This window comes from Carlito syrichta, unplaced genomic scaffold (assembly GCF_000164805.1).
Source record: "Carlito syrichta isolate Samal-C Ts95f unplaced genomic scaffold, Tarsius_syrichta-2.0.1 Scaffold287973, whole genome shotgun sequence".
Taxonomy (NCBI): domain Eukaryota; kingdom Metazoa; phylum Chordata; class Mammalia; order Primates; family Tarsiidae; genus Carlito; species Carlito syrichta.
Genome location: NW_007232069.1, coordinates 264,993 through 289,685, shown reverse-complemented (window position 1 = coordinate 289,685; position 24,693 = coordinate 264,993). Strand labels below are relative to the sequence as shown.

At 36.8% G+C, this 24,693-nt stretch overlaps 1 protein-coding gene across 1 annotated transcript; it reads left to right on the top strand.

Moving 5' to 3' along the window:
- Positions 1-4,518: 4,518 nt before the first annotated feature.
- On the top strand, positions 4,519-23,139 carry BACH1 (BTB domain and CNC homolog 1). Its single transcript, XM_008053228.2, has 4 exons — positions 4,519-4,822; positions 7,887-9,227; positions 11,771-11,977; positions 22,549-23,139. Exons 1-4 carry the CDS (start codon positions 4,589-4,591, stop codon positions 22,984-22,986), a joined length of 2,220 nt encoding a protein of 739 aa, XP_008051419.1. The 5' UTR covers positions 4,519-4,588; the 3' UTR covers positions 22,987-23,139.
- The last annotated feature ends 1,554 nt before the right edge of the window (positions 23,140-24,693 follow it).

Here is a 24,693-nt window from a genome sequence, read left to right as displayed (position 1 = left end):
ATGGATTACTGACCACTTAGTTTCCAGAATTGGGAAACTTGATTTTCCAAACACCTGTCTATGCGGTGCCATGCTAATGAGAGCCAGGGCCAAGGTGTCTTTGTTCCTACAAGTCAGTTGTGTTGGCTGTGTTTATAGTTGCCAACTGGTATTTTTCTTGCTCAGTTGTCTTACAGATGTTTCTGACTTCCAGAGGGATGAGCTGGGGCTCCCTTTCGCTCCTCATGGCTCCAGAAAAACCATCCAAGAACTTCAAGTGCTTGGCTCAGTGGTCGTGTTTTCAATTATATTGGAATAGCTGACTGGGCTGTGATTGAAAGAAGATCCAGATATTCTGGGTTTGAGACTTATTTTACAAATGTCAAATTATTCATTCAGCAGCAAGTACCTGTGTTTGACCAGGTACTCTATTACCAGGTAATAGAGTTAGGGTTAATGTCAGTTGTGACATTAAAGCTGAGACCTAAAAGATGAGGCATTAAGCAACTGAAAAGAAGTCCAGGCACAGGGTATGCAAAGTCTCTGAGATCAGTGGGAGCTTGGTGTCTATGGAGCCAGAAGGAAAAGATGGTAAAGCTGGAGATTAGCAAGAGAGGGAGACAAGGGTTTGCGATAAGGCTGGGCTAAGAGATTGAAAACCTGACCACACAGGTCTTGAGGGCATGTTAAGGATTTTGAAGCAATCATAAGTAATTTGGAGGATGACATAGGTTTTCGGCAAGGGAGAAAAAAATACTTTGACATGAGGAGAATAAAATGAAGGGGGTCAAGAAGGGTTTGAGGCGTGTAAGGCTTTTGTTAATATTAGTATCATTAATAGCTGCTAATATTTATTGTTTGCTTGCTGTAGGCCAGTCACTGTACTTGCTATAAACCCTTTTCCTTCATCATCTACTATAAATGTCTCAACATCACAGTGAGGTGGTGTTATCCCTGTTTTGTAGATGAGAGAATTGAGACACAGTGAGGTTAAGCAGCTTGGCCAAGGTCATTTAGCTAGTAAATGGCAGTGCTGGGATTTGAATCCAGACAGTATAAGATTCTAAATCCTGAGCTGTTAACTGCTGGGCCTGTGTTTTCAATGTGTTGGTTCGTAGGTTAATCCACCAAATTGAATTGTAACAATTACATATATTTCCAAGAATATAGAAAAATTGAAATTGAGTGGATCACAACTGGGAGTTTTTTTTAAATGAGTAAAGTAGGAAATAACAAAGTACTTTACATGCAATAAGCGTAACTATTGATATGTGAGACTTTGATTTACTTTTTATTTTATAAAACTGTATTTGTACATCTGCCCCCTTGCAGAAGACTAACCGGCATTTGTCCAGGCAGGAGGTGACAATGGCATGGATGAGCATTGTGGCAGTGCAGATGGAGAGAAGTAGGCCTCATTGTTAAGAGGTGGAGGTAACAGGACTCTGTAGGAGAGTGGATCCAGCTGAGAAAGGTGTCAGGAAGGAGTCTCACGTTTCAGGTGTAAATAGCATCAGTCATGATGCATCCTGTGCTCAGTCCAGTTTAAGGGAGACTGACCTTTCTGAGAGGGGTTTTCCTGGGTGACTGTTTTACTACTGATTTTCTAGTTTCTCTCAGCTGTAGCTGATAGAACTTGGAGTTGGCATCTCACCCAAAGACAGCAAATCTGTAAGCTAGCCATGAATCCATGAGGCAATCTGTTACCGAAAACTACCTAAACAGGTGTTGAGCCAAGAATAAATTCTCACTTAAATCTGAGGTGAGTAGTGAGCTGCCTGGTGGCAGGATGAGATGCAGATACAATGCACATGGGTGGCCACCAGCAGCTCTGGAGTGAAGGTGTGCAAATTGTTTCTGCTGGAGTCACCTTGGGATCCAAAGAGCCTTTAGGTTCAAGTGTTCGAGGTACAGAGTCCTCTTTTTGAAGCTCAGGCCCAATTCTTTTGTTACTGGCTTTCTGTGAGGTCCATTTTCTTATTCTCAAGCTTAACCTTTTAGTTATATCTAGCTCCCCTTGTTACTGCCATGAGTCTCCGTACTGTGCATTCAGCTAATACTAACTGGAGCAGGTAAAAATGCCTGATAGTCTCGCCTGTCTTATTGGGGTTTTGATGTTGGCCAAGATACTTTTCACTGATCCTTGGTTTCTTCATCTCTAAAACTGGGACGATAGAAGAGCGTTGTAGGGTTGTTATGAGGAGTAAAGACGATGAACTGCATCTAGCACTTAGCTCTGTGTCTGGTATAGAATTTGAGCTTAATACAGAATTTACTGTTAGTAGTTGGTATTTTTAGGACAGTGTCTGGGGATACTTAAATATATTTATGAACAAAAACTATGAGAAGGAGCTAGCATAGAAGGAGGGGTTGGATATATGTAAGAGAGGGTGTTAGGAAAAACAATTTGATCCTAGAGAGGCAAGGATGGTGTGGAATCAAGAGAAGACAGTATGGAATCAAGAGAAGACATTATGGATTGTCTTCAGTGGAAGAGGGAAACTGGTGTAGAGTATTTTTTCTGAGGTTGGGTCCCGGTTGTGGTGGTTTCCTGGGAGAGATGCTGATTGAGGAGAAAGGTGACAAGGTGAAAAGCTACTATGGAGGACAGGAAACTGGATCATATCAAGGGATTGATGAATAGTGCTGAGGTCCAGAGATTACTTACCATAAATTAATAGTGACAGCAGTCTGCATGTTTTACAGTTTTCTAGTTGTGCTGTGTTCAGTAGAATGAAAAACTGTAAAAACAAGATTAGTATAGTTTTAAGGGTTTGCAAGTCAGATGCTAGGAAAGATTAAGGAGTCTGGGGACTTGGGTACAGGGACAGAGTAGAGCAGGTGGTCAGATATGGAGTCCAGCTTGGCTGGGGAGGCCAATGTGCTGTAGGCAGGGTGTACAATCTTGGAGAAAGAAGAGGGCAGGGTTCTGCGTGGTACTACCCACAAAAGGTGTATAATTTCTCTGAATGATTTTTTAAAAAAAAATTCCTAACACTAATTCCTTGTGTTGACATCAGACCAACTGCTAAAGAAATGTACTACTTTTTCTGGGAATAGCCCAAAAGTTGAATTAGTTTTAGTATTTAAGTGTGAAGTTACCAGTGATTTCATATGGCATACTGAATCAGTAAGTAAGTTGTATCCTTAACTTAGATAATGTTTAACCACATACTGAGATTTTATTTTCATTGACTACTTCTGAGGAGCTTAATATTTAAGCTATAGTGAGGACTTTAAAAATAAAGTAGAAGAGAATTTTTAGATGCATTTCATGTGTATGCAACTAAAACAGCCTGTCTTTGAGGCGGAATTCATCCATGATTTGGGCCTGGTCTGTCTGAGCTTCAGTAATCTTTATTTATTCTTTCATTTTTGTTTTTAGAGTGTAGCAAATCTGAAAACAGTTATATTCACTAATTCACTGGTCATTTGAGAACCTCCTACTTTTCAGGCAGTGAGTAAGGTGTCAGAAGAACAGAAGTGAATGAAACTTCTGGGACAATACCATGAGGAAGGTGACCAGCCTCCATCTGTGCTTATACCATAGTGGGTACACATACCTGGACATGCTCACCACAGGCCAGGGGGGTACCAGAAGAAAATACTAGAACTTCTCTTTTGTCCCCTTACTTTCAACTTCTGTGTGTTTTAGAACATATATATCAGGATAGTAGTACGTATCTGAAAAAATAGATTAAGCATATGTGTATCAGGGGTATCTTTTTTTTTTTGGCCAGTAGTATGTATGCGATCAAAAAACATTTGAAGGACTACATATTAGTATGTGTTTTAAAAAATGTAAATTTTGATAGCTCAGTCTTGTTTTAACATTCTGAGAAAAACAGAAGTTTCTACATGTGTGAAACCATGTTCTTAATGAAGAAGGAGTTTTACTTGTTGCCTTTATTTGTAGTATAAAGTAAGACTTAGTATATAAAATCATTCATTACAAAGATCTGGCCTAAGCAAATTTGAGTCACTTTCTTCTTTGTATTAAAGGAACTTTACCTTTTACAGAATGGTGTCCCTTGTTATAAAGCACTAAACCCACCCACCATCTGTCAGGTGTTGGAGAATGGGGCATGCAGAATGTGGAATGCTTCATGCTTTTTCCACCATTCAGTCTCATCCCAAAGTGTGACCTCTGGGGACCTGCCCTCCCATCTCTTCCCAACTTGTTCTCCCCCACTCAAACTGCCTTAAAACAATATTGGGATGCCACCTAGAAATTTCTTGGCCCTGTCTATTTTCTCATAGTTGGCAATTTCTCAGTGTGAAATATTTTACTTTCAGGGAAGCATGAAATCCTTGGTTGCAAAAAGTTCTTCCCTTCTTCACCCAGAACCTTATACCTAAGTTTAGTTAGAAAAGCTGTTTCCAAGAACCTCTTTTAAATGAGGTATATTGAATAAGTGCCAGTTGTTCCTCTGGATATTTTTATTTTAATTTTTGTTTTGGTAATGAGTATGTGTTTAATTTGTATTTGATAGTTTGACATTTTAAAACAAGATTGTGTTTAAGTAAAATCTCACTTGTGCCTTTGCAGGTTGATGACAGTTAGAAGCATGCTTTCCGCTGAACTTCCCAACACCATTTGTTATGCAGAATGTCTCTGAGTGAGAACTCGGTTTTTGCCTATGAGTCTTCGGTGCACAGCACCAATGTCTTGCTCAGCCTCAACGACCAGCGGAAGAAAGACGTGCTGTGCGACATCACTGTCTTCGTTGAGGGTCAGCGATTCCGCGCACACCGGTCTGTGCTGGCTGCGTGCAGCAGTTACTTCCACTCGAGAATCGTAGGCCAGGCTGATGCAGAGCTTAACATTACTCTACCAGAAGAGGTGAGAGGGCCATGGTGCTGGTGATTTTAATTTATTTTTACTTCACTTAGTTTCTTATGGTTTATGAAGTTAAAAATAAAGCAGTCAGATGCCTGAGGAGCACTTCCCAGGTTCTGCAACAACTTCCTTTCCTTTCCCCCACTTCCCTTTCCCTTCCCTTCCCTTTCCTCTTTCATTTTACCTTTCCTTTGTTCCCTTTTTCCCTCCTTTCCCTCCCCTTCCCCCCTTTCCTCTTCTCCCCTCCCTCTTTATTTTTAGAATAAAAATACATATGAAGATTTGTTACATGTGTATTTTATATATTGGGCTTCTGATGAGCTTGCACCCGCCCCCCATGGTGAACATGGTACCCAGTGAATGGTTTTGCATCCTTTATCCTCCTTCCTTCCTTCCCCTCTTTAGCAGTTCCTGGTGACTATTGTTCCCATCCTTGTGCCTGTAAGTGCCTGGTGTTTAGTAACCACTTATGAGTGAGAACATGTGGTATTCAATTTTCTGTTTTGGTGAAAATTCACTTAGAATATTGGCTTCTAACTTCATCCATGTGGCTATAAATGACATGACATTTTTTTAATGGCTGCATAGTATTCCATGGTGTATATGTACCACATTTTCTTTATCCAGTCTACCATCAATGGGCACCTGAGCAATCTATTTCTTTAGCTTTTTTCACATAAAATCATTAATTGTGGATGTTAGTTATTAATATTTTTTGAGTAGTTGAATAACTTGACCTACTGTTATATTATTTTTGATCAAATGACCAAATCAAGCACACCTAGTGGATTGTAGACATTTGGAAAGATCAGGACTTGGAGAGGCCATGCTGTGTGACACTTTTCTCCCTGTGGATGACCTTTTCTTGTGATTGGCAACTGTGGCTAGGTATAGGGTTCTATAAAACATCCATTTTCTTAAGATATCCCCTGTGAAAAGTAGGTACTCCATAAGTGTTCTCTTTTTCTCCTTTCTTGAGATTGTCTTTATGTATTAGTAGAAAAAAATAAATGATTTTGTGTCATACTTACAGAGTCTTACATACATCTTTTTCCCTGACCTATTGTGGACCTCAGACTAGTAAATGTTTGGGTCTTTGTTAACATTCTGCCTCCAAGAGACATCTCTTTTGGGTAGAGGTTGTCGGTTCTATGGCAGAGGTCAGAGTGAATGGTACCATACCAAGAAAATGGCAAAAAGTTAGTGGTTTTTTTTTTAAAGGAATTACACATATTATAATGGAAACATATTTATTATGGTTCATATTTTCAGATTATTTAATGAGACTTTCCATGTAAAGCAAGGTTTGATCTATGGTTTTGAGAGAAAAGGCATGTGTCTACATGCACATGTGTATGCATTCATTCACTCTCATTTGAAGTAACATAAGTTTTCAGGTGTTTGAAGTGTGTCATCATAGTGTATCATTATAGTAACATTGAAAATATCATTGAATAACTGTCATAAGGGCCTTTTTAGATTATTTTGGCTTAGAATTCTTAATGGAAACTTTTATTGAGATAATTGTAAATTCACATACAGCCATAAGAGATAATGTAGAGTTCCCTTTTATGCTTTGCAGAATTATAGTATAGTGTCACAGCCAGGATATTGACATTGATGAACCTATAGTGTTCAGATTATTCATTTTTACATATACTAGTTTGTGTGTAAATTTTGTACAGTTCTATTCTCTGTGAAGGTTCATGTATCCACCACCATAGTTAAGATACTGAATGGTTCCAGCACACAAAGATCCCTTGCATATATCAATAGTTTGTTCTTTGTTATTGCTGGGTAGTATTCCATAGTATAGATGTATCAGTTCTTGCTTGGTTTTTTGTTTTTAAACTTTTTACCTATTGAAGGAAATCAGACTAATTTCAGTTTTTGGCTATTACAAATAAAGTTGCTCTGAACATAAGTTTTCATTTCTCTGGGACAGAAGACCAGGATTGCAATTGCTGGGTCATGTGGTAGTTGCATGTTTAGTTTCATTAGAAACTACCAAACTGTTTTTCAAAGTGGTTGTACTATTTTACATTCCTACCAGCAACCTGTGAGTGATCCAGTTTCTCTGCATTCTCACCAACACTTGGTGGTGTCACTATTTTTTATTTTAGCCATTTAAGAGTTAATTAAATACTCATAGCTTAGCATGTTTTTAATATTATGAGTATTACTATCTTGATCTCTCTTATAAGAATTCAGTGGTTTAAAATTAATTTTATATTTTTAACTCAGGATGAGGCTTTCTCTGTACTTCAGCAGGTTCCATTTGCCCCTCATTTTGTAGGAGTAGGTTCAATGTAAATGTACATATTTCTGCTTAAAGGTTTTGTTATATAGAGTCCATGTATTTTTGCTGAAACAGTATTGAGGCATGATTTTCAAAACTTCACTTAGATGATTTAAAAAATTCTGAATCTGAAAAAAAATTTATTATTAGAAATTTTGGCATCAGATAAAGATAATAACTGATATTTACTATGCATTTACCATGAGTGAGGACTTCTTTATATGTATTGTTTTTTATCTTTGTAATTTTTACTTTTGTAGTTTGTAGCAGTTGGAGTTGTTTGAAATACAGTGGCTATGTGGAGCAGAGTTAGCAACAGACACCTGGCATCACTATGTGTGTACGGCAAGTGGTGTCCATCCTGCTCTGTTTCATAGATTATTTATTTCTGCTAACTTGGGGAACTTGTGGTAATGTCTTTCCCTCATGTGAGTACGCTGTAATTCACGTGCAGTCAAGCCTGGAATCTGCAAAGTGAAGTGCATGGTCCCAGTGACTAGGGTGTGATAAACATACTTTTCCAAGGCCCCCTTCATTTTACATTTCTCTAGAAGAATAGTTCTTATCAAATTAAAATATGTTTTAAATTATAAATTTATGTTATAAATTTATATTACATTTATGTTATAAATGTATAAATTATAAAATATATGTTTTATAATTATCACAAATAAGTTATATATCTCTGTTTCCCTTCTACTTCTCTCTCTTCTTACCTACTGGACTGCTTTCAAATGATGTGTTTGTTTTTATTTTGTGTTTTAACAGGTGACAGTTAAAGGATTCGAACCTTTAATTCAATTTGCCTATACTGCTAAACTGATTTTAAGTAAAGACAATGTAGATGAGGTGTGCAAATGTGCGGAATTTTTAAGTGTACATAATATTGAGGAATCCTGCTTCCAGTTTCTCAAATTTAAGTTTTTGGACTCCACTGCAAACCAGCAAGAATGCCCAAGAAAAAAATGTTTTCCATCACAGTGTCAGAAAACAGACCTTAAGTGTTCACTTTTGGACCACAGGGATCTAGAAATTGATGAAGTGGAGGAATTTCTGGAGAATAAAAATGTGCAGACTCCTCAATGTAAACTCCGCAGGTATCAAGGTAGTACAAAAATATCGCCTCCTCTACAAGACAGTGCCAGTCAAACCTATGAATCCATGTGCTTAGAAAAGGATGCTGCTCTGGCTTTACCATCTTTATGTCCCAAATACAGAAAATTCCAAAAAGCTTTTGGGACTGACAGAGTTCGTCCTGTGGAATCCAGTGTTAAAGACAGTCCTGCTTCTGTTCAGCCAAATGAGACATCTGAAAATGAATGCCCAGGAGGAGTCCAGGAGTGTGCAGAATTGCAGGTGTTAAAATGCAAAGAAAGTAAATTAGCAATGGAACCTGAAGAAACAAAGAAGAATGAGCCTGCATCTCAGTGCCCAACTGAGAAAACAGAAGTGACTCCTTTCCCCCAGAGTTCTTCCACAGATCCCCATGGACTCTATTCTCTGTCTCTTTTACACACTTATGACCAATATGGTGACTTGAATTTTGCTAGTATGCAGCACACAGCAGTGTTAACAGAAAAGCCTTTGTCAGATACAGATGTTCAAGAAGAGAAAACCTTTGGTGAAAGTCAAGATTTACATTTAAAATCTGACATGGGCCCCAGGGAAGATAGTAGCCTTGCATCTAGTGATCGGAGTAGTGTGGAACGAGAAGTGGCAGAACACCTAGCAAAAGGCTTCTGGAGTGACATTTGCAGTACAGATTCTGCTTGCCAAATGCAGTTATCACCTGTGGTGGCCAAAGATGGCTCAGAACAGATCTACTCACAGAAACGGTCTGAGTGTCCTTGGTTAGGCATCAGGATCAGTGAGAGCCCAGAACCAGGTCAGAGGACTTTTACAACGTTAAGTTCTGTCAACTGCCCTTTTATAAGTACTCTGAGTACTGAAGGCTGCTCAAGCAACTTGGAAATTGGCAACGATGATGATGTTTCAGAACCCCAGCAGGGACCTTGCCCATATGCTTGTGTGATTAGCTTGGGAGATGACTCTGAGACGGACACTGAAGGAGACAGTGAGTCTTGCTCAGCCCGAGAACAAGAATGTGAGGTGAGAAGGAGTAGGTTCTTAATTCATTGTTTTGAAAACCATTAATTGGGATTTGCTGTGGGTCAGCACACATTACATCACTAGGGATATAAGCAGGCTATGGGAGGAAGGAGGAAGCACATACACAGTTAATTATGAGACTGTGTGAGAAATACCAAAAGAGAGTGGTGAAGTGTGAAGGACTTCTGTGTTCATATGTTTCAGATAGGTATATTTCTGTTAAATGTGGGAGTAGGATCACACATTGGCCTTTTAACTTTTAAGTCAAATGCCATGTCCCAGGAGGAAAAAATAAATTTCCTCTGTGGTCATTATTTGATAACTCCCGGAAAAATTTAGTATGTATTCAGTCCTGTTCATTGCCAGTAAGACTCTCTAGATCTGGGACTAGTTACTGAACAATGGTTTAACAGTGACTAGTTGTAGGAATGCAACTTCTAATGGAGTACAGTTTTCTCAAACTGAGTTTTTCATGGTTATTGGTCTTTTAATTTTCCCTTAGCTATTTCAGCTATCAGTTTAATGAATGTCTTAATAATTTAGCATGAGCTACATGTAGCTGGTATGATATTAAGCATACCAAACTTGATCTATGTACTGTATGTATAAAAGTTATATTTGATAGCTGCTTTTTGTAAAATATTACTACAAATCCAGTAATGAGGGCCTGTTTTTTTTTTTTTTTTAACAAATTTTTAAAAAATATCATTTTCTTTACTTTTCAATAGTAGAATTTTCTCTTTATAGTTGTAATTTATACTTTCTGTTTACAAATTAGTTTTTTGTTTTACCATTTCATTTTTCTCCTTTTTTGGGCTTTTTTTTTTTTTTAAATTGTGGTGTAATCTACCCTTGTAACACATTTTAAAATACACAATGCACTATTGTCAAATATAAGCACAATGTCATACAGCAGCTCTCTAGAACTTACTCATCTTGTATAACTGAAACTTCATCCACTGATTGGAAATTCCCTATTTTTTCCCCTCCCCATTCCCTGGCATTCACAATTCTACTCTCTGTTTCTTTGATTCTGACTATTTTAGATACTTTGTATAAATGGGATCATGTAGAATTTGTTCTCCTGTGTCTAGCATAATGCTTTCCAGTTCATCCATATTTTAGCAAGTGGTAGGGTATCTTTCTTTTTTAGAAGGCAGAATTTATTGAGAAAACAGAAAAGCTCCCACAGGAGGGGACCTGAAGGGATTGCCCAGGATATCCTTCTTTTTATAAAGCAGAATAGTATTTCTTTGACTTTTATATTATATATATTTTATATGTTTATATATAAAGAAATATATGTTCATATATTATATAAAGAAATATATATATATCACATTTTCTTTATCCATTCATTTATCCAAGGACATTCTGTATCTTGACTATTGTGAATAATGCTGCAGTGAATACAGTAGTGCAGATATTTCTTTGAGATTCTGATTTCAATTATTGAATAAATATCCAGAAGTGAGATTGATGGATCATATCGTGGTTACATTTTTAATATTTTGAGAAGCCTCCATACTATTTTCTATTTTGAGAAGCCTCCATACTATTTTCCATAACAGCTGCACTATTTTATCATCAGCAGTGTATAGGGGTTCCAGTTTCTCCACATCTTGTTCTTTAGAATTTTATTTGGCTTTATACCTTATTTGGTGACAGATTTGAAAGAGGCTTTTTTCTTTCTTTCTTGGCTTTGGAAGGAGGTAGATTGGTTATTTAAGAAGTGATATGTATGCATGGGTTACATCTATAGATTTTTATTACATTTGTAAATGTAGTGTTTGGAGTTACTATGAAAAGAATGTTAAGAATAAACCATTTTTAATAATTTAAAATTTTATGTAACTAATTTCTGTAAGTTTGAAAGGCAAACTAAGTAGGTTGCCTGACTGCTGATCAGTTTTTATTTGCATTTTTGATAATGTGATTAAACACCCAACATTTTATTATTTTTTAAAAAAGCTATCTTCTCCTTTTTCCAAAGTTAAATATGTTGGAAATGACTTTATAATATTAAGAATTTTCCAAACTTTTCTACATTGGCAAATGAAATGTGTAGCTTTTAAAATGAGTTATGTGAAGTACCATTTTCTTGACAGAAAACATTTCTGAAATGCTTTAGAAATTACTGACATAATTATACTAATATTAAATCAGTACTATGTAATAATATTCAAAGAATAAAATATATTTTATTTTTGGGTTGAATAAAAATATCCATGGGGTATAACATGAAATAGTAAAATAACTTAAATTTTAACTTTCCACTTTTAATTATGTCAACATTTCTATTAATATGTTTGATTTTCTAGAAAAATATCAGCTTCTTTATTTGTCTTCTGAAATACACTAGAAATGTCAAATTATCAGTTTTTATTATATTGGATTGTATAGAAATTAGGAATAGGAGCCTATTTTTAAAAAAAATCTAAAATAAGTTCTCTGAAAGACCTAGATGTATAACTTCATCTTCCAAGATTTAAGTATAATTACATGGTGCAATAACATTTACTAATGTTTATTTCACATTCTAGGTAAAACTGCCATTCAATGCACAGCGAATAATTTCACTCTCCCGAAATGATTTTCAATCCTTGTTGAAAATGCACAAGCTGACTCCAGAACAACTGGATTGTATCCATGATATTCGAAGAAGAAGTAAAAACAGAATTGCTGCACAGCGCTGTCGCAAGAGAAAACTTGACTGTATACAGAATCTTGAATCAGAAATTGAGAAGCTGGTAAGTATACAAATTTTATTGTTATTGTTTAAATTCTACCACTTTCTTTTTTGTAGAGGAAATAGCTTGTTAAATTCCTAGGTCATATAATGCTCAATTAAAATTATTTTTTTTTTGAGTTGGGATTGCCCAGGATGAAGTACAGTGGCCCAATCATGGCTCACTGCAGTCTCAATCTCCTGGGATCAGGTGATCCTCCTGTCTCAGCTTCCTGAGTAGCTGATACTATAAGTGCACACCACCACTCTTGGCTAACCTTTTTATTTTCTGTAGAGATGAGATCTTGCCATGCTGCCTAGTCTGGTCTCAGACTCCCGAGTTCAAGCAATCCTCCCACCTCCGCCTCCCAAAGTGCTGGGTTTATAGGTGTGAACCACTGTGGCTGGCCAGTTAACTTTAGTGTGTATCGATTACCATTTTAGGAAAAATTATAAGGTATTTTCGTGAAGATTAGGAAATTTTAAAATGGCAAGGGTTTTTCATACACTATTTTACCTAGGTAAGTACTACATTTTTAGCATGAAATATTATGATTGGTATTTAAGTTGAGAACTATTTCTGGGTGCTTTTTTTAAAAAGTGATTTCAAATTAGGCATGATTTGACTGTCTGCCTAATCCTTAGTGGTTGAATAAAGACTAAAGAAATTATAAAGCACTTTAATTTGTCTATAATGTGGTTGGTGTCTATGAAAGCTAATATAGGGTGTTATTTAGATGGGTGGTAGACCTGAATAACTTGTTTTGGTTGATACTAAAAACAGACCAACCAGGATCTTTAATCTAGGGGAAAAATGTCTGATAAGATATGGTGATATGAATTGAAAACTTTGATATCTAATGAGATCTTAAGGGAGAATTTACTTGCTTATTGAATCTTATTTTCTATTCCAGCATCAAAACACAAATTAACTAAGATCTGGATTAGTTTACTCCTTTCTCTTTTCCCTGGGTGGTTGGTGGAAAAAGGACAGCGATAGTGCAGGCCAGTGAAGAGGAAAACATGGATAAAGACTGTGGGAAAACAGCTTAGGAGGAGTAGAAATGTTCATTGAATATTCAGTTTTCTGTCTTTGTTAATTATTGGTGAAAGTTTAAAGTTCTGATTATAGTGAATTTTCAAGCATGAGCATTCTAGATATGAATGGCAATTAAACAGCAACTATTTAGAAAAAAATTGTGCCTTCAAGAGAAATCAAAAATAAAAATTTTCTTGTATGTTGTTTATATATTTTAATTATGCAAAACATGAAGTGTAACTATATTAAAAAGAAGCATAACCATATAAAAAGATAAAGGGGAAGCTAGACCTTTTATAAATGGAGACATGAGAAACATTTTTAAAAGGCCTATATGATATTGCTGAATAATTAAAGTTGTTAGGACCAAAGAGAAAAAGTTACAGATTACATAATATTATGCAGTACTTTTGGAGTGTGTATCAGTCATATCTTTAATAAGCACTAGTGTTCTTTCTTATTATTCAGCTTTGGATTAAACACTTACCTTTGAACAGAGTATAGCATTTTGAGCTTTATGTGTTGTTCTGTATTATAATACAGAGATGCTTTTTATACTGATGGGTTATGTGAAGCTATATGGAGTCTACATAAAATTGTACTACTAGAATTCTTAGTTTTGCTTCTTATAGTTCTTGATCTTTCCCCTTAACTAGTTGTCATTTATAGCTATCAGAGTTTATCCAGTTTTCTTCCTCTCCTAAAAATAGCAATAAAAATGACACAAGACTGATCAAGTTTGTTTTATCAGTAACTTTATTTTATCAGTGAATACTAAGCAAATGTAGTTTAGGAGTAGGGAACCCAGGGACTCCTCAGCTCCCCCTTGTACCTCCTCCGCCCTCCACCCAGGGAATGGCTTGGTGAGCCATATGTACATGGAAGAGTGGCTGCTGCACAGCTCTTGAATAGTTTCACTCTCCTCCAGGGACTGATCCTGATGGAGACTACAGTTTTAGTCAGTTCAAAATTCCCAGGCAAGAGAGCGTCTTGTTGGCCTAATTAGACTCAGGTGTCCCCACCTGTAAGTAGAGAGCAGGTACAAAATAGTATAAGAGCCAGGAGCCCTCCTTTCTGGGCCAGCAGAGTGGACTGCCCCATGGGGGTCTGCTGTACCCAGGTAGGGGCCAGCCTGAGCTCAATTCAGTCTCTAACTTCTTCCAAAATAACCCCATAGAATCACATTGGAGTTTTTGTACTGGAGCAACTTGTTTGTGTTTCAGCTTTCATGAACTTCCTACTCAGTATTTCACACCCTGCTCACTTCTAATGATTTATACCGGCAAACTCTAGCTGCAGAGTGTGAGGGGCACATTACAAATGTTTTTTTCTGCCACAGATGTCTTTCTCAGACAAAAATAAATAGAAAATACACTACTTATTACCGAATAAGAAAGCTGGCCCTTCTGGAAGTAAAACATTTTGATGCTTAAGATACTTGTAATGTTAAGACGTTTACTTGGACCCTGGTTATTGGGTGATGTTATAGATCTTGTCTTTTGTAAAGAGAGAAAACCAAGAGAAGTTAAAGCCATAGGTTTGTACTTAGTAGTATGGTGGTTGAGAACACAGAGGACAGATATATATATATTATATATATATTATATATAATATATATATATTATATATATATATATATATATATATATATATATATATATATATATATATATATAATTGAAATATTACTTTTTGAAAGCATGGCCAGTAGACAAGCAGTGTTCCCAGTCTTTATAGCCTGGATGGGATTTTAGCAAACCTATTTCGTGGAAATTGCTTGTATTCATAATTAAACAACTGTTTGCATATAGTGAATTGCTAGTTGGATTTAACATATAAATAAATTCACGGTATTTATTGCCCTCATCTGGAAATATTCAGGTAGAGAGCCTTATAATTTACTAAGCTTTGATCTTTGGCTATTGGTTATTTGTTTTCCTAGAGAGAAATCTTCTAACTTTTCACAGTTGGTCCTGAGAGTAATAGCATAATAGACCATGGATGGATCAGTACATGATAAAAGTGTTTTGATTGCAGCAAAATAATCATTCTAAAATTTGTAAGATGGATTAGTAGTGTAATCATGTACTAATCCATCTAGTAAACATGTTTTACTTTATTACTCTTTATTTTCTTAATGTGCTGGAAGGTCAAAGTTAGTTTGCATTCAATAAGTTATATTTATCAATAAGAAGTTCTGTCTTTGAAGAAAATAAGAGGTGTGTATTTGGTGGATAAGATGGTGGTATTGCCTAAAATTTATTTTGAATTTCATAGTATGTTAGAGGTTAAGCACTAATTCAGCATTGCTTTCACTATAAGGATTGAAGATGCATAATATAGAAACCAATAACATGACTTTTTAAACTAATAATCATGAGGTCTTTGGATACAGTTGACAAATGATTCAACTTCTGTTCATGTGTTTGGCTTATGAAGTTCTTGTCTATATAACATTGTTTACAAGGTAGAATTCTATTCTTTTCTGGAAGTTTGGACATATACTTGTCTCGATACCATTTTGACCTCAAATGAAATGAAGAGAACCTTGCAATACCAAAATGTATTTCTCTTAGAAAGTATCAAATATTGTTGATATCAGTGTACAAGTGATCAGAAATCGGAATATTCACAAAGCACTTGAACTCAGGGTTGAGGTGTTCAGACACCATTTTGTTTCATTACCCTTGTCCATTATGGCGAGACAGAAGTAAAATGGCCTTATCTGTCCTTAGTGATTTGTGTCTTGTGATAAAGCTGGCATTTTATTAAAAATAAACTATTCACAAGCAGTTGTGGTTTCCTGGCTGCTCTGCTCACACACACCCTGATCCTACTCCTGAAGCCTCTCCTCTGTCATTCTGTGTTGTCCTTGAGCAGCATTTCTTGAAATATGGTCTGCATATCATTGGCATCAGTTGTTTGGGGGTACCCCTTAAAGATAGACATTCTTAGTCCCATGCCAGCCCTCTCTGAGGGGCTCAGACCTTGCATTTTATACAAGTCTGAGGTAAATGTTATGTACATTTTGAACTTTGAGGACTCGCTGCACCAGAGCACGGGAATTGAATGGAGGCTTTGGAGGCAAACTGCTGGAAAGCCTGCCATGGCCACTGGGTAGTTTTGTGGCCTGGGAAATTGCTTAACCTGTAGTGCCCACATCCCCTCATTGCTAATATGGGGAATAATAATATCTACTTTAGGGTTGATGCACGGATCTAATGAAGTCAGGGAAGGAAAGCTTTTTGTACTTCTCAACACACGTTCAGGGCCCCATACATATTAGTTGTATTTTAAAGAAAAGAAGTTCTCTCTCTTTCTATAAATGTCTGCTCATCACTGTGTGTTAATGTTCTGCTTGGTACCAGGAAATAAAAGATGAGTAAGACATGGTCCTTGTGTACAGTCTCACAGGGAACCAGGTTTGAGTGCATTTATTTTTTTCTTAAGCTTTGTCTCACACCCTTCCCCCTCTACCTAATTCTAAAAATTTCAAGCTTTTACAAAAGTTAAATGACTGGTACTATAAACAGCCATATACTCTTCATGTGGATTCAGTGACTATTTGCTTTATTTCTCTGTCTTCGTATCTTTCTTTCTGCCCCATCTGTCTGGCTCTGACTGGGTCTGTCTTTCCCTATCTCATTCTGTCTTCTCTGTACCTATTGGTCCTTTAGTCTCTGCCTCTGTCAGTCAGTCTTGGTCTTTTTCTCACTCCACTTGATTGTTCTTGGTCTCTTGCCCTTTGGCCTCACTATCATTCCTGTCCTGCTGTCATTCTTCACTCTGGCTCTCTTGTTCTCCTTTTATTTTCTGAATCATTTGAAAGTTATATTATGACACTTCATCCCTAAATGCTTAACTATTCATCGTCTAAGAATAGACATTCTTACATATGACTAAGTCTCTAATATACCTAAGAAAATCAACACATCCTAAATACTGTATCTAGTTCTTGTTCAGATTACCCTGATTTTTCCCAAAACGTCTTTCATAGATGATTTTTCTTCAAGCTAGGATGCAATAATCACATAATGCATTTGGCTAAAACCATTTAATCTCTTAATCTAAACAAGTCCTCTCGTTTTTTTATGACGGTAACTTTTTGAAGAGTCTAGGCCAGATTCTCATAAAATGTCCCACTTCAAATATTTATCTGATTGTTTCCCCATGGCTTTATTTAACTAATTCCTTCATCTCTTTATTTCCTTTATAAATTGGAAATGTTTCAGTTGCTTAGATTGAGGTTAAACATTCACTAGTGTTGTCCTTCATATTACATTACCTGAAAAGACACACTGTGTCAGGGTTGTTGTAGCAAGGTAGGTAGGAATTGCCAGATTTCTTCATTTTCAAAGTTACAGTCTTTCCCCTTGTAATTGCTCAGTGATCTTTCATGTGTTACTTAGGTACTTTGTTAATATCCTGTTCCCCAATTCTCCTACATCCTTAAGTTTTTAGCATATGTCTATGGCCTATACAGTGGGGAGGACAAAACAATAATTTTTCTAATTCTTTCATTCCACTTACGTGTATTAGTTGGCATTTCTCTTTAAAAAGGATCTTTCTCCCTCTCTCTTTTCCCACCCTCCTGCTACCCTGTAATATCACTGTGAACTCATGGTGAACTTTCTGATTCAGTGTGTTAGGGTAAGTAATTGTCATCAGTCCTTTTGATGATGATTTTTTTTTTCAAATTTGGTCCCTTTAAGCCAGCTGCTGTCCTGTTGACATGACCCCATTAGAGCTTCTGTGCCATCTAGCACTTGTCATAGGCTCACCTTTACAAACGCCCTTGTCCCAAGATTTGGATTCACCCATTTCTCCAAAACTCCCTGGTTTCTTTTAGCTGATAATGGGCTTTGGGAAGCATACCTGCTGCTGGATTGTTGTTCCTTCTGGGCCCTTTCAGTGGACAGCGCTAGGAAATAGTGTATATGTGTAAAATCATGAGTTCATTCAGTGTATATATAAGGTTCAGTAAATGAAAATAAAAAGTAAATTAGAAATCACAAGTTTATGTAGTCCAAATTTAGCAGTGTTGAGATTTAGTCTTTGCTACTTTTATATATTTATATTTTATCTCTTATCAATTATAAGTAAAAATCTTGACTTTAATTCCTTTAATATGCTTATTATTTGCTTTAGCCTGAGATATATAGTAAGTCCTCATGTAGCATGAAATGATATGTAATGAAACCAACTTTTTTCCTCATCAACTTTATAATGAAAGGACATTGAACAAAACTTTAGTCAGGGACCTTGTCAATCATTTCGTTTAACGTTGTAGTGTCCAAGAACCTATGGACATTAAGTGAGAACTTATATATAAAAGTCACAAAATTACAGTCAAGATTATTACTAACAGTAAATAGATGGAGGAAAATGTGAGATTTCTTTACCTTTTTTGTGCTTAAATGTATCCTAGAATATGGATGTTTAAAGTTATTTAAAATTCTTCTTTGTCTATGTTACCAGTTTGGTATACCATTAATTTTTTTTAACTTGAGTTTACTATTTACATCTTTTACTTAAGTGTAATTTTTGAGTATATAAAACACTTATATGGGTCAAAGTTGAAACAATGTTTTAACAAAGTATACTCCAAAGTGTTGATCTCTTTCTCTCCCAGTACCTTAGTCATAGCTACTGCATTTAAGTAACCATTTTCATTAGTTTCTGGATTTTTTTCCTCTGTTTCCTTTCCAGAAACATGTTAATATTTTATCTATTCTTTTTTTTTTTTTTTGAGTTGGAGTCTCACTCTGTCACCCAGACTGGAGTGCAGTGGCCGCTCCGGGCCACTGCAGCCTTGACCTGCTGGGCTCTGGCGATCCTTCCGCCTCAGCCTTCCAAGTAGCTGGCTGTAGTTATAGGCACGTGCTACCACACCCGGCTCATTTTGATTTATTATAGAGATGAGGTCTCACCAAGTTTTCTAGGTGGGTAGCGAACCCGCAGGCTCAGGCAATCCACTCACCTCAGCCTCCCAAAAGCGCGGGATTACAGGCTGAGCCACCGAGCCCGGCTATTATTTTGTCTATTCTTATTGCCCATTCTGCTGCATAGAAGCATTTTGTTTGCACTGTTCTGAATTGATTTCTGGGAAATATTTTTCCTAGTTCAGAGAGGTTGTCATCCTCTTTTCAGCTCCATCGTACTCATTTGTAGTTGTAGTGCAGTCTGGACCAGGCTCTTACTGGTGGTTGTTTGGGATGCTGCAGTGAGGAGCTGTACACTGTCTTTCCGTGTTTGAGGAAATCTTTAGGATAAATTCCTTGAAGTGGGATTATTGGGCTAAGGGTAAGTATATATGTAGTTTTATTAGATATTAACAAATTCCCCTCTGTAGAAGTTGTAACATTTGACCTTCCACTAGCAGAATATGTGTCTGTCCACACTATCAATAAAGAATTTGTTGTCAGCTTTTTGGTTTTTTTCCCAGTTTGATAGTGATAATTGGTATATCATGGTAGCTTTTATTCTTATCGCTCTTATGAGTGAAAAGGAGTATTTTTGTTTATATTTTTAATTGCCATTTATAGATTTTTCTGAACTGCCTTTTCAGAGGTTTCACTTAGTAAGGAACTACTAATGACTACTACTTTACCCTAAATAAATAGTCTCTGTTTTGGTGCCAGGTTCTTCTATTCCATATCTTTATTCAGTGAGTTATATTTAGAATCTTAAAAAAAACTCCTTATATTTGAATAAATATTGTACACTAGTTATGCAAAATATGAATTTAAATGTAAAGTTGTTTTGTTGGCATAAAATGCATAATAGTACCAGAATATCAATTTTATTCTTTTTAAAAAAGCTGATTTGTGATTAAAGTACAGCACTTAAAACTATAAGGCACAACACTGTAAACTATAAGATTTATAGAGTTGCTTTTATAAGAAAACTAAAACATATTATAGAAGCAGGTAGCAGGACACTAGTAGGGAGTGTGTTTGGGAGATGTCTTAAGTAATGATGTCATGAGGTGATTAAGTTGAACTATTTTTTATTTTGCTTTCAGTTATTAAACTGACTGCTAGCATAGTAAATTTGTATTTTAAAATTAGAGTGAAATGGAAACATCAGCTAATTGCCTAGAAACCTAGTTGTATAGGAGTTAGCTTAAAATTTAGAGGAACAGATGGGAACATTTAATTTCTAGAAATAACTATGGTTGAGTTCCAGGACTGCATATATTGGTTTTAGTTGTTGTGAAGAAGCAAGCTATCTTGTATACTTAAAGGAATGATGGCATCCCTAACTTAGTGGTGTGGGAATTGTGAGAATATTTACAGATCATATGGATATTGCTTATGTAAAGATGCAGAAGTTATCAAGTATTTGTAATCTTCATAGTATCTGTAGGTTAAGTAGTGGTTCTGATTTCTGGGAGGAAGTCAAAATATTCATTATTTTGCTTAATCGTATTTAATTTAAAAGACCAACTAGCAGTTGAGTTTTTTCTATTGTTATTTATTTATTTATTTATTTATTTATTTTTTTTGAGTTGGAGTCTCACTCTGTCGCCCAGACTGGAGTGCAGTGGCCGCTCCCGGCCACCGCAGCCTCGACCTGCTGGGCTCTGGCGATCCTTCCGCCTCAGCCTTCCAAGTAGCTGGAATTACAGGCGCGCGCTACCACGCCCAGCTGATTTTTTGATTTATTGTAGAGATGAGGTCTCGCTGCCCAGGCGGGTCTCGAACCCGCGGGCTCAGGCAATCCACTCACCTCAGCCTCCCAAAGGCGCGGGATTACAGGCTGAGCCACCGAGCCGGCTTCTATTGTTATTTAAAACAGATTCATCCTAACTTTGGTAGAGGAATTCATGGCTGAATATTGCCGTAAGTGAAGAAAGCTATTTCTCACTTTCTTCTGGGAGCTTTGTTTCCATCCTCATTTGGATTGGCTTCTGAGAGACCATAAAATGAAATTGGTGTTATTGCATTAAATGTGTTCCTTCCTAGACAAGTAGTAGGAGTTGTCTTTGACCTCTCAACACCTGCAGACTCATTTTATCAGAAGAGTAGGTACAACAGAGAAACTTTGTATAGTAGAGAAAGTACTGGCTGAACATTGATTTTGGTCACACATTCATTTTTGACATTTTTTTTTTAAGAAAAGAAAAATGTGTAAAAATATGAATAAATTGGAGAATACCCTTGCAAATAAAAACTTAGAGCTTTATATTTATTGCATATTTTCTCAAAATATTAGATGGTCTTAAAATATTTGAAAAATACCAATAATTGGATTTATACATAATTTTGTAGGAATACTTTTGTATAGAACCATAACAGTACTTTTTTGTAAAGCAAAAATATTTTTACTCTTTTAGCTACTTGTGTGTCAGAAAAGAATCTAACGAATGGCGCTTCTAGATGAGCACTGTGAAATAATTCATCTCAGTGTCAGCTGGCAACTTCGACTCCCCAGAACCTGCCAACAGGCAGAAAGCAAGCAGAACAAGACTGATTTGCTAAGAGTTGTCATAAATTTCACAAGAGAAACCTTTGACTTTCTATCAAGTGTTTATTTACTTTTACCTTATAAACAGCTTGATTATTTGGTTTCCTAACTCATAATAGATTGGAAGCAGTAAAATGGTAGAACAGGAATGATGAGGTGGGACGATAATAGAAAAAACATGTGCCGTCAGCAGTGGTAAGTGATGTGGACAGGATGACAGGAACCGGGAAATCTTTTGAAAAAAATCCTGTGGTGGACTTTCTTTTAGGGGTAACATTTTAAAATTGTAAAAATAGTAAAAATAATAGTAAACAAACAAAATCATCCCTCAAATTCTTCACATTTTAGTAACTTCCCTAATAGCTTCCTGTGTCTGGGCATGTGAAACTCAGCCCCATCCATTCAGTGAGTTTAATGTTACCTAAATCAACAAAGTTATTGTGTTGTGTATATAGCTGAGATTGCGTATTTGAAAATATTTAGCACAATGTCTGACACAGAGTAACTGCTCAACAAATGCTAGTCATTAGTTGAATCTTGAAATAGTATATTAGTATAAGTTAAGCTATGCTCACTGTAACTACACTTTTTGTTGTATTCCACCCAAAACGTCAAGTCCAAACTCGTTTATTTACAGCCTACAAATCCTAAAAGCTCTGAAAGCCAGTGAGTTTTTTTTTACAAACACTTTTGACTATAAGAGATTACCCAAACTGACATCAGGATACATAGAATCTTTATGCTACTTTGTGCACCATTTGCTGTTTTAATGTTTTACTTTAGAAATGTAAAGATATTTGATACTGAGGTATTGCCCCAGATCTGCTAGAGGAATTATATGTGCACCCATATTTTCTTTCTAAAATCTGAAAAATGTTTTATTCCAGGATAAATTTGCCCTAGGAGTTTTGGATGGGATATTATGTTCCTTTGGTATTTAATGTATACTTGAATTGAATTGAAAGGATAAACTTATGTGATCTTATTTAATGAGAATACACAATTGATACTGAGTGTGTGGTTTTCTAGGAAATGTTGATTGAGCTAATAAACACAAGTCATTGTATGCTCTTTCTCCTTCACAGCAAAATGAAAAAGAGAGCTTGTTGAAGGAAAGAGATCACATTTTGTCAACTCTGGGTGAGACAAAGCAGAACCTAACTGGACTTTGCCAGCAAGTCTGTAAAGAAGCAGCTCTAAGTCAAGAACAAATACAGATACTCGCCAAGTACTCAGCCTCAGATTGCCCACTTTCATTTTTAATATCTGAAAAGGAAAAAAGTACTGCTGATGGCAAACTTGTGTTACCATCTATTTTTAGTTTATCTGAAGGACCTCCAGCTGTGCTGCCTCCCAGTGCCCGAGGAACCAGTGAGTCTGGCTATGCACGGGGCCAGGAGTCCCAGCAGGCGTCCTCCATAGCTTCCTCCGAGCAAGCCGGGCTTTTGGAGCAGTGTCGTCAGAGCAGCGGAATCTCAGATTTCTGTCAGCAGATGACCGATAAATGTACTACTGATGAGTGAACTTGCATTCACTTCTCTCAAACCATCTGATTCTCTCCTGAAGTTTTGGTGTTGTCTTGAAAGCCCAATATGACCATCTATTGCTTAATTTTGTTTGTTAGTAATTTGCCATAGGGGAATTTCTGTTAAATCAACCCTGATTTCTTCTTGATTTCCACAAGAGACACAGAAATGATTTTGCCTCCTGAATACCTGAAAAATCACATGTGAAAATGTAGTAAGCCTTAAGAATAATAATTATTAGTAATAATACTTCCCAGTAGCATTCAACATAAATATGAGAAAGAAGGCTGCAGCCTATCAAACAGTAGTTTAACAGCTTGAAACAACTACAGATATTTCCTACTAAAGAAGTGGACTGCAGAAGTTTAATATGTTGACCTTTTTGCAGTATACTGATTTAAAAGAAAATTTCTTCTGAATCAACGCTAATAAAGTTCTGTTCTACTCAGAAACAGGGTGTCAGCTACTGGGGATACTTGTGTAGAGCTGCAGTGTGAAAAATAGATCGTCTTACCTGAGTCCTAGAGCTTTCCTCTTCAGCTCCTACTAAAACCAGAGGTTAGTTGACTTTCACTGTGACTCCTTAGCGCATTGGGAAGATTTAGTCAACGGGCAGGTGGTTGGCCGAAGTAAGGGCTTATGCTCCTCTTCAGTGTGGATGCTAGAAATTCTGGCTGCATAAACAGTAGATAAGTGTTATTTTCCCTCTGTTTTTCCCTCTTTAGTCCCTACCACATCTGAGCCCATCATGAGCTTTCCATTTCCTGACGCTCTTGTCGCTTTGGAAGGAGAAATAGGATTCAGGATACAGTTGCATGAGCGAATGCCCTGGCAGCGTTATCTTATCCAGGAGAGCTTACCAACATACATGACTGGTCAGTTTCCACCACAGGTCACCAATACCAGAAAACCATACATCGAGGGAAGGAAAATTTCCTACGCTTATCCCAGGAGTGCAATTCATTTTTCATCGTGTTTTTGAAGTCCTATAGTTTTATTATAAAAAGCATTATTATAGATAAAAATACATCAACAACTTTTTCCATATGGATTTGCATTTGGAAACCAGGTCCCTTTCCCACATCTGTAGTGGTATAAAGGCACACAAATCATTTTGATACCAGCTTTTTAAAATCGTATATTTATTTGATCCTGTTAGAAGATAAATTTATAATTTGAGTCCAGGTGCGGTGGCTCATATCTGTAATCCCAGCACTTTGGTAGGTTGAGATGAGAGGATTGCTTGAGCCCAGGAGTTTGAGACCAGGTTGGGCAACATGGTGAGCAATTTTTTTTTTTTTTTTTTTGAGTTGGAGTCTCACTCTGTCACCCAGACTGGAGTGCAGTGGCCGCTCCCGGCCACTGCAGCCTTGACCTGCTGGGCTCTGGCGATCCTTCCGCCTCAGCCTTCCAAGTAGCCGGAATTACAGGCGCGTGCTACCACGCCCAACTAATTTTTTGATTTATTGTAGAGATGAGGTCTCGCTGCCCAGGCGGTCTCGAACCCGCGGGCTCAGGCAATCCACTCACCTCAGCCTCCCAAAGGCGCGGGATTACAGGCTGAGCCACCGAGCCCGGCTCAATTTTTTTTTTAAAACCCGGTTTGGTGGTAAGCACCTGCAGTTCCAGCTACTCGGGAGGTTGAGGTGGAAGGATTGCCTGAGCCCTGCAGGTCGAGGCTGCAATAACTGTGATAGTGTCACT

Coding starts and splice junctions, on each gene's coding strand:
- BACH1 (XM_008053228.2), top strand. CDS start 4,589: ATGTCTCTGAGTGAGAACTCGGTTTTTGCCTATGAGTCTTCGGTGCAC. Junction 9,228..11,770: donor CCCGAGAACAAGAATGTGAG/GTGAGAAGGAGT, acceptor TTCACATTCTAG/GTAAAACTGCCATTCAATGC. Junction 11,978..22,548: donor AATCAGAAATTGAGAAGCTG/GTAAGTATACAA, acceptor TCTCCTTCACAG/CAAAATGAAAAAGAGAGCTT.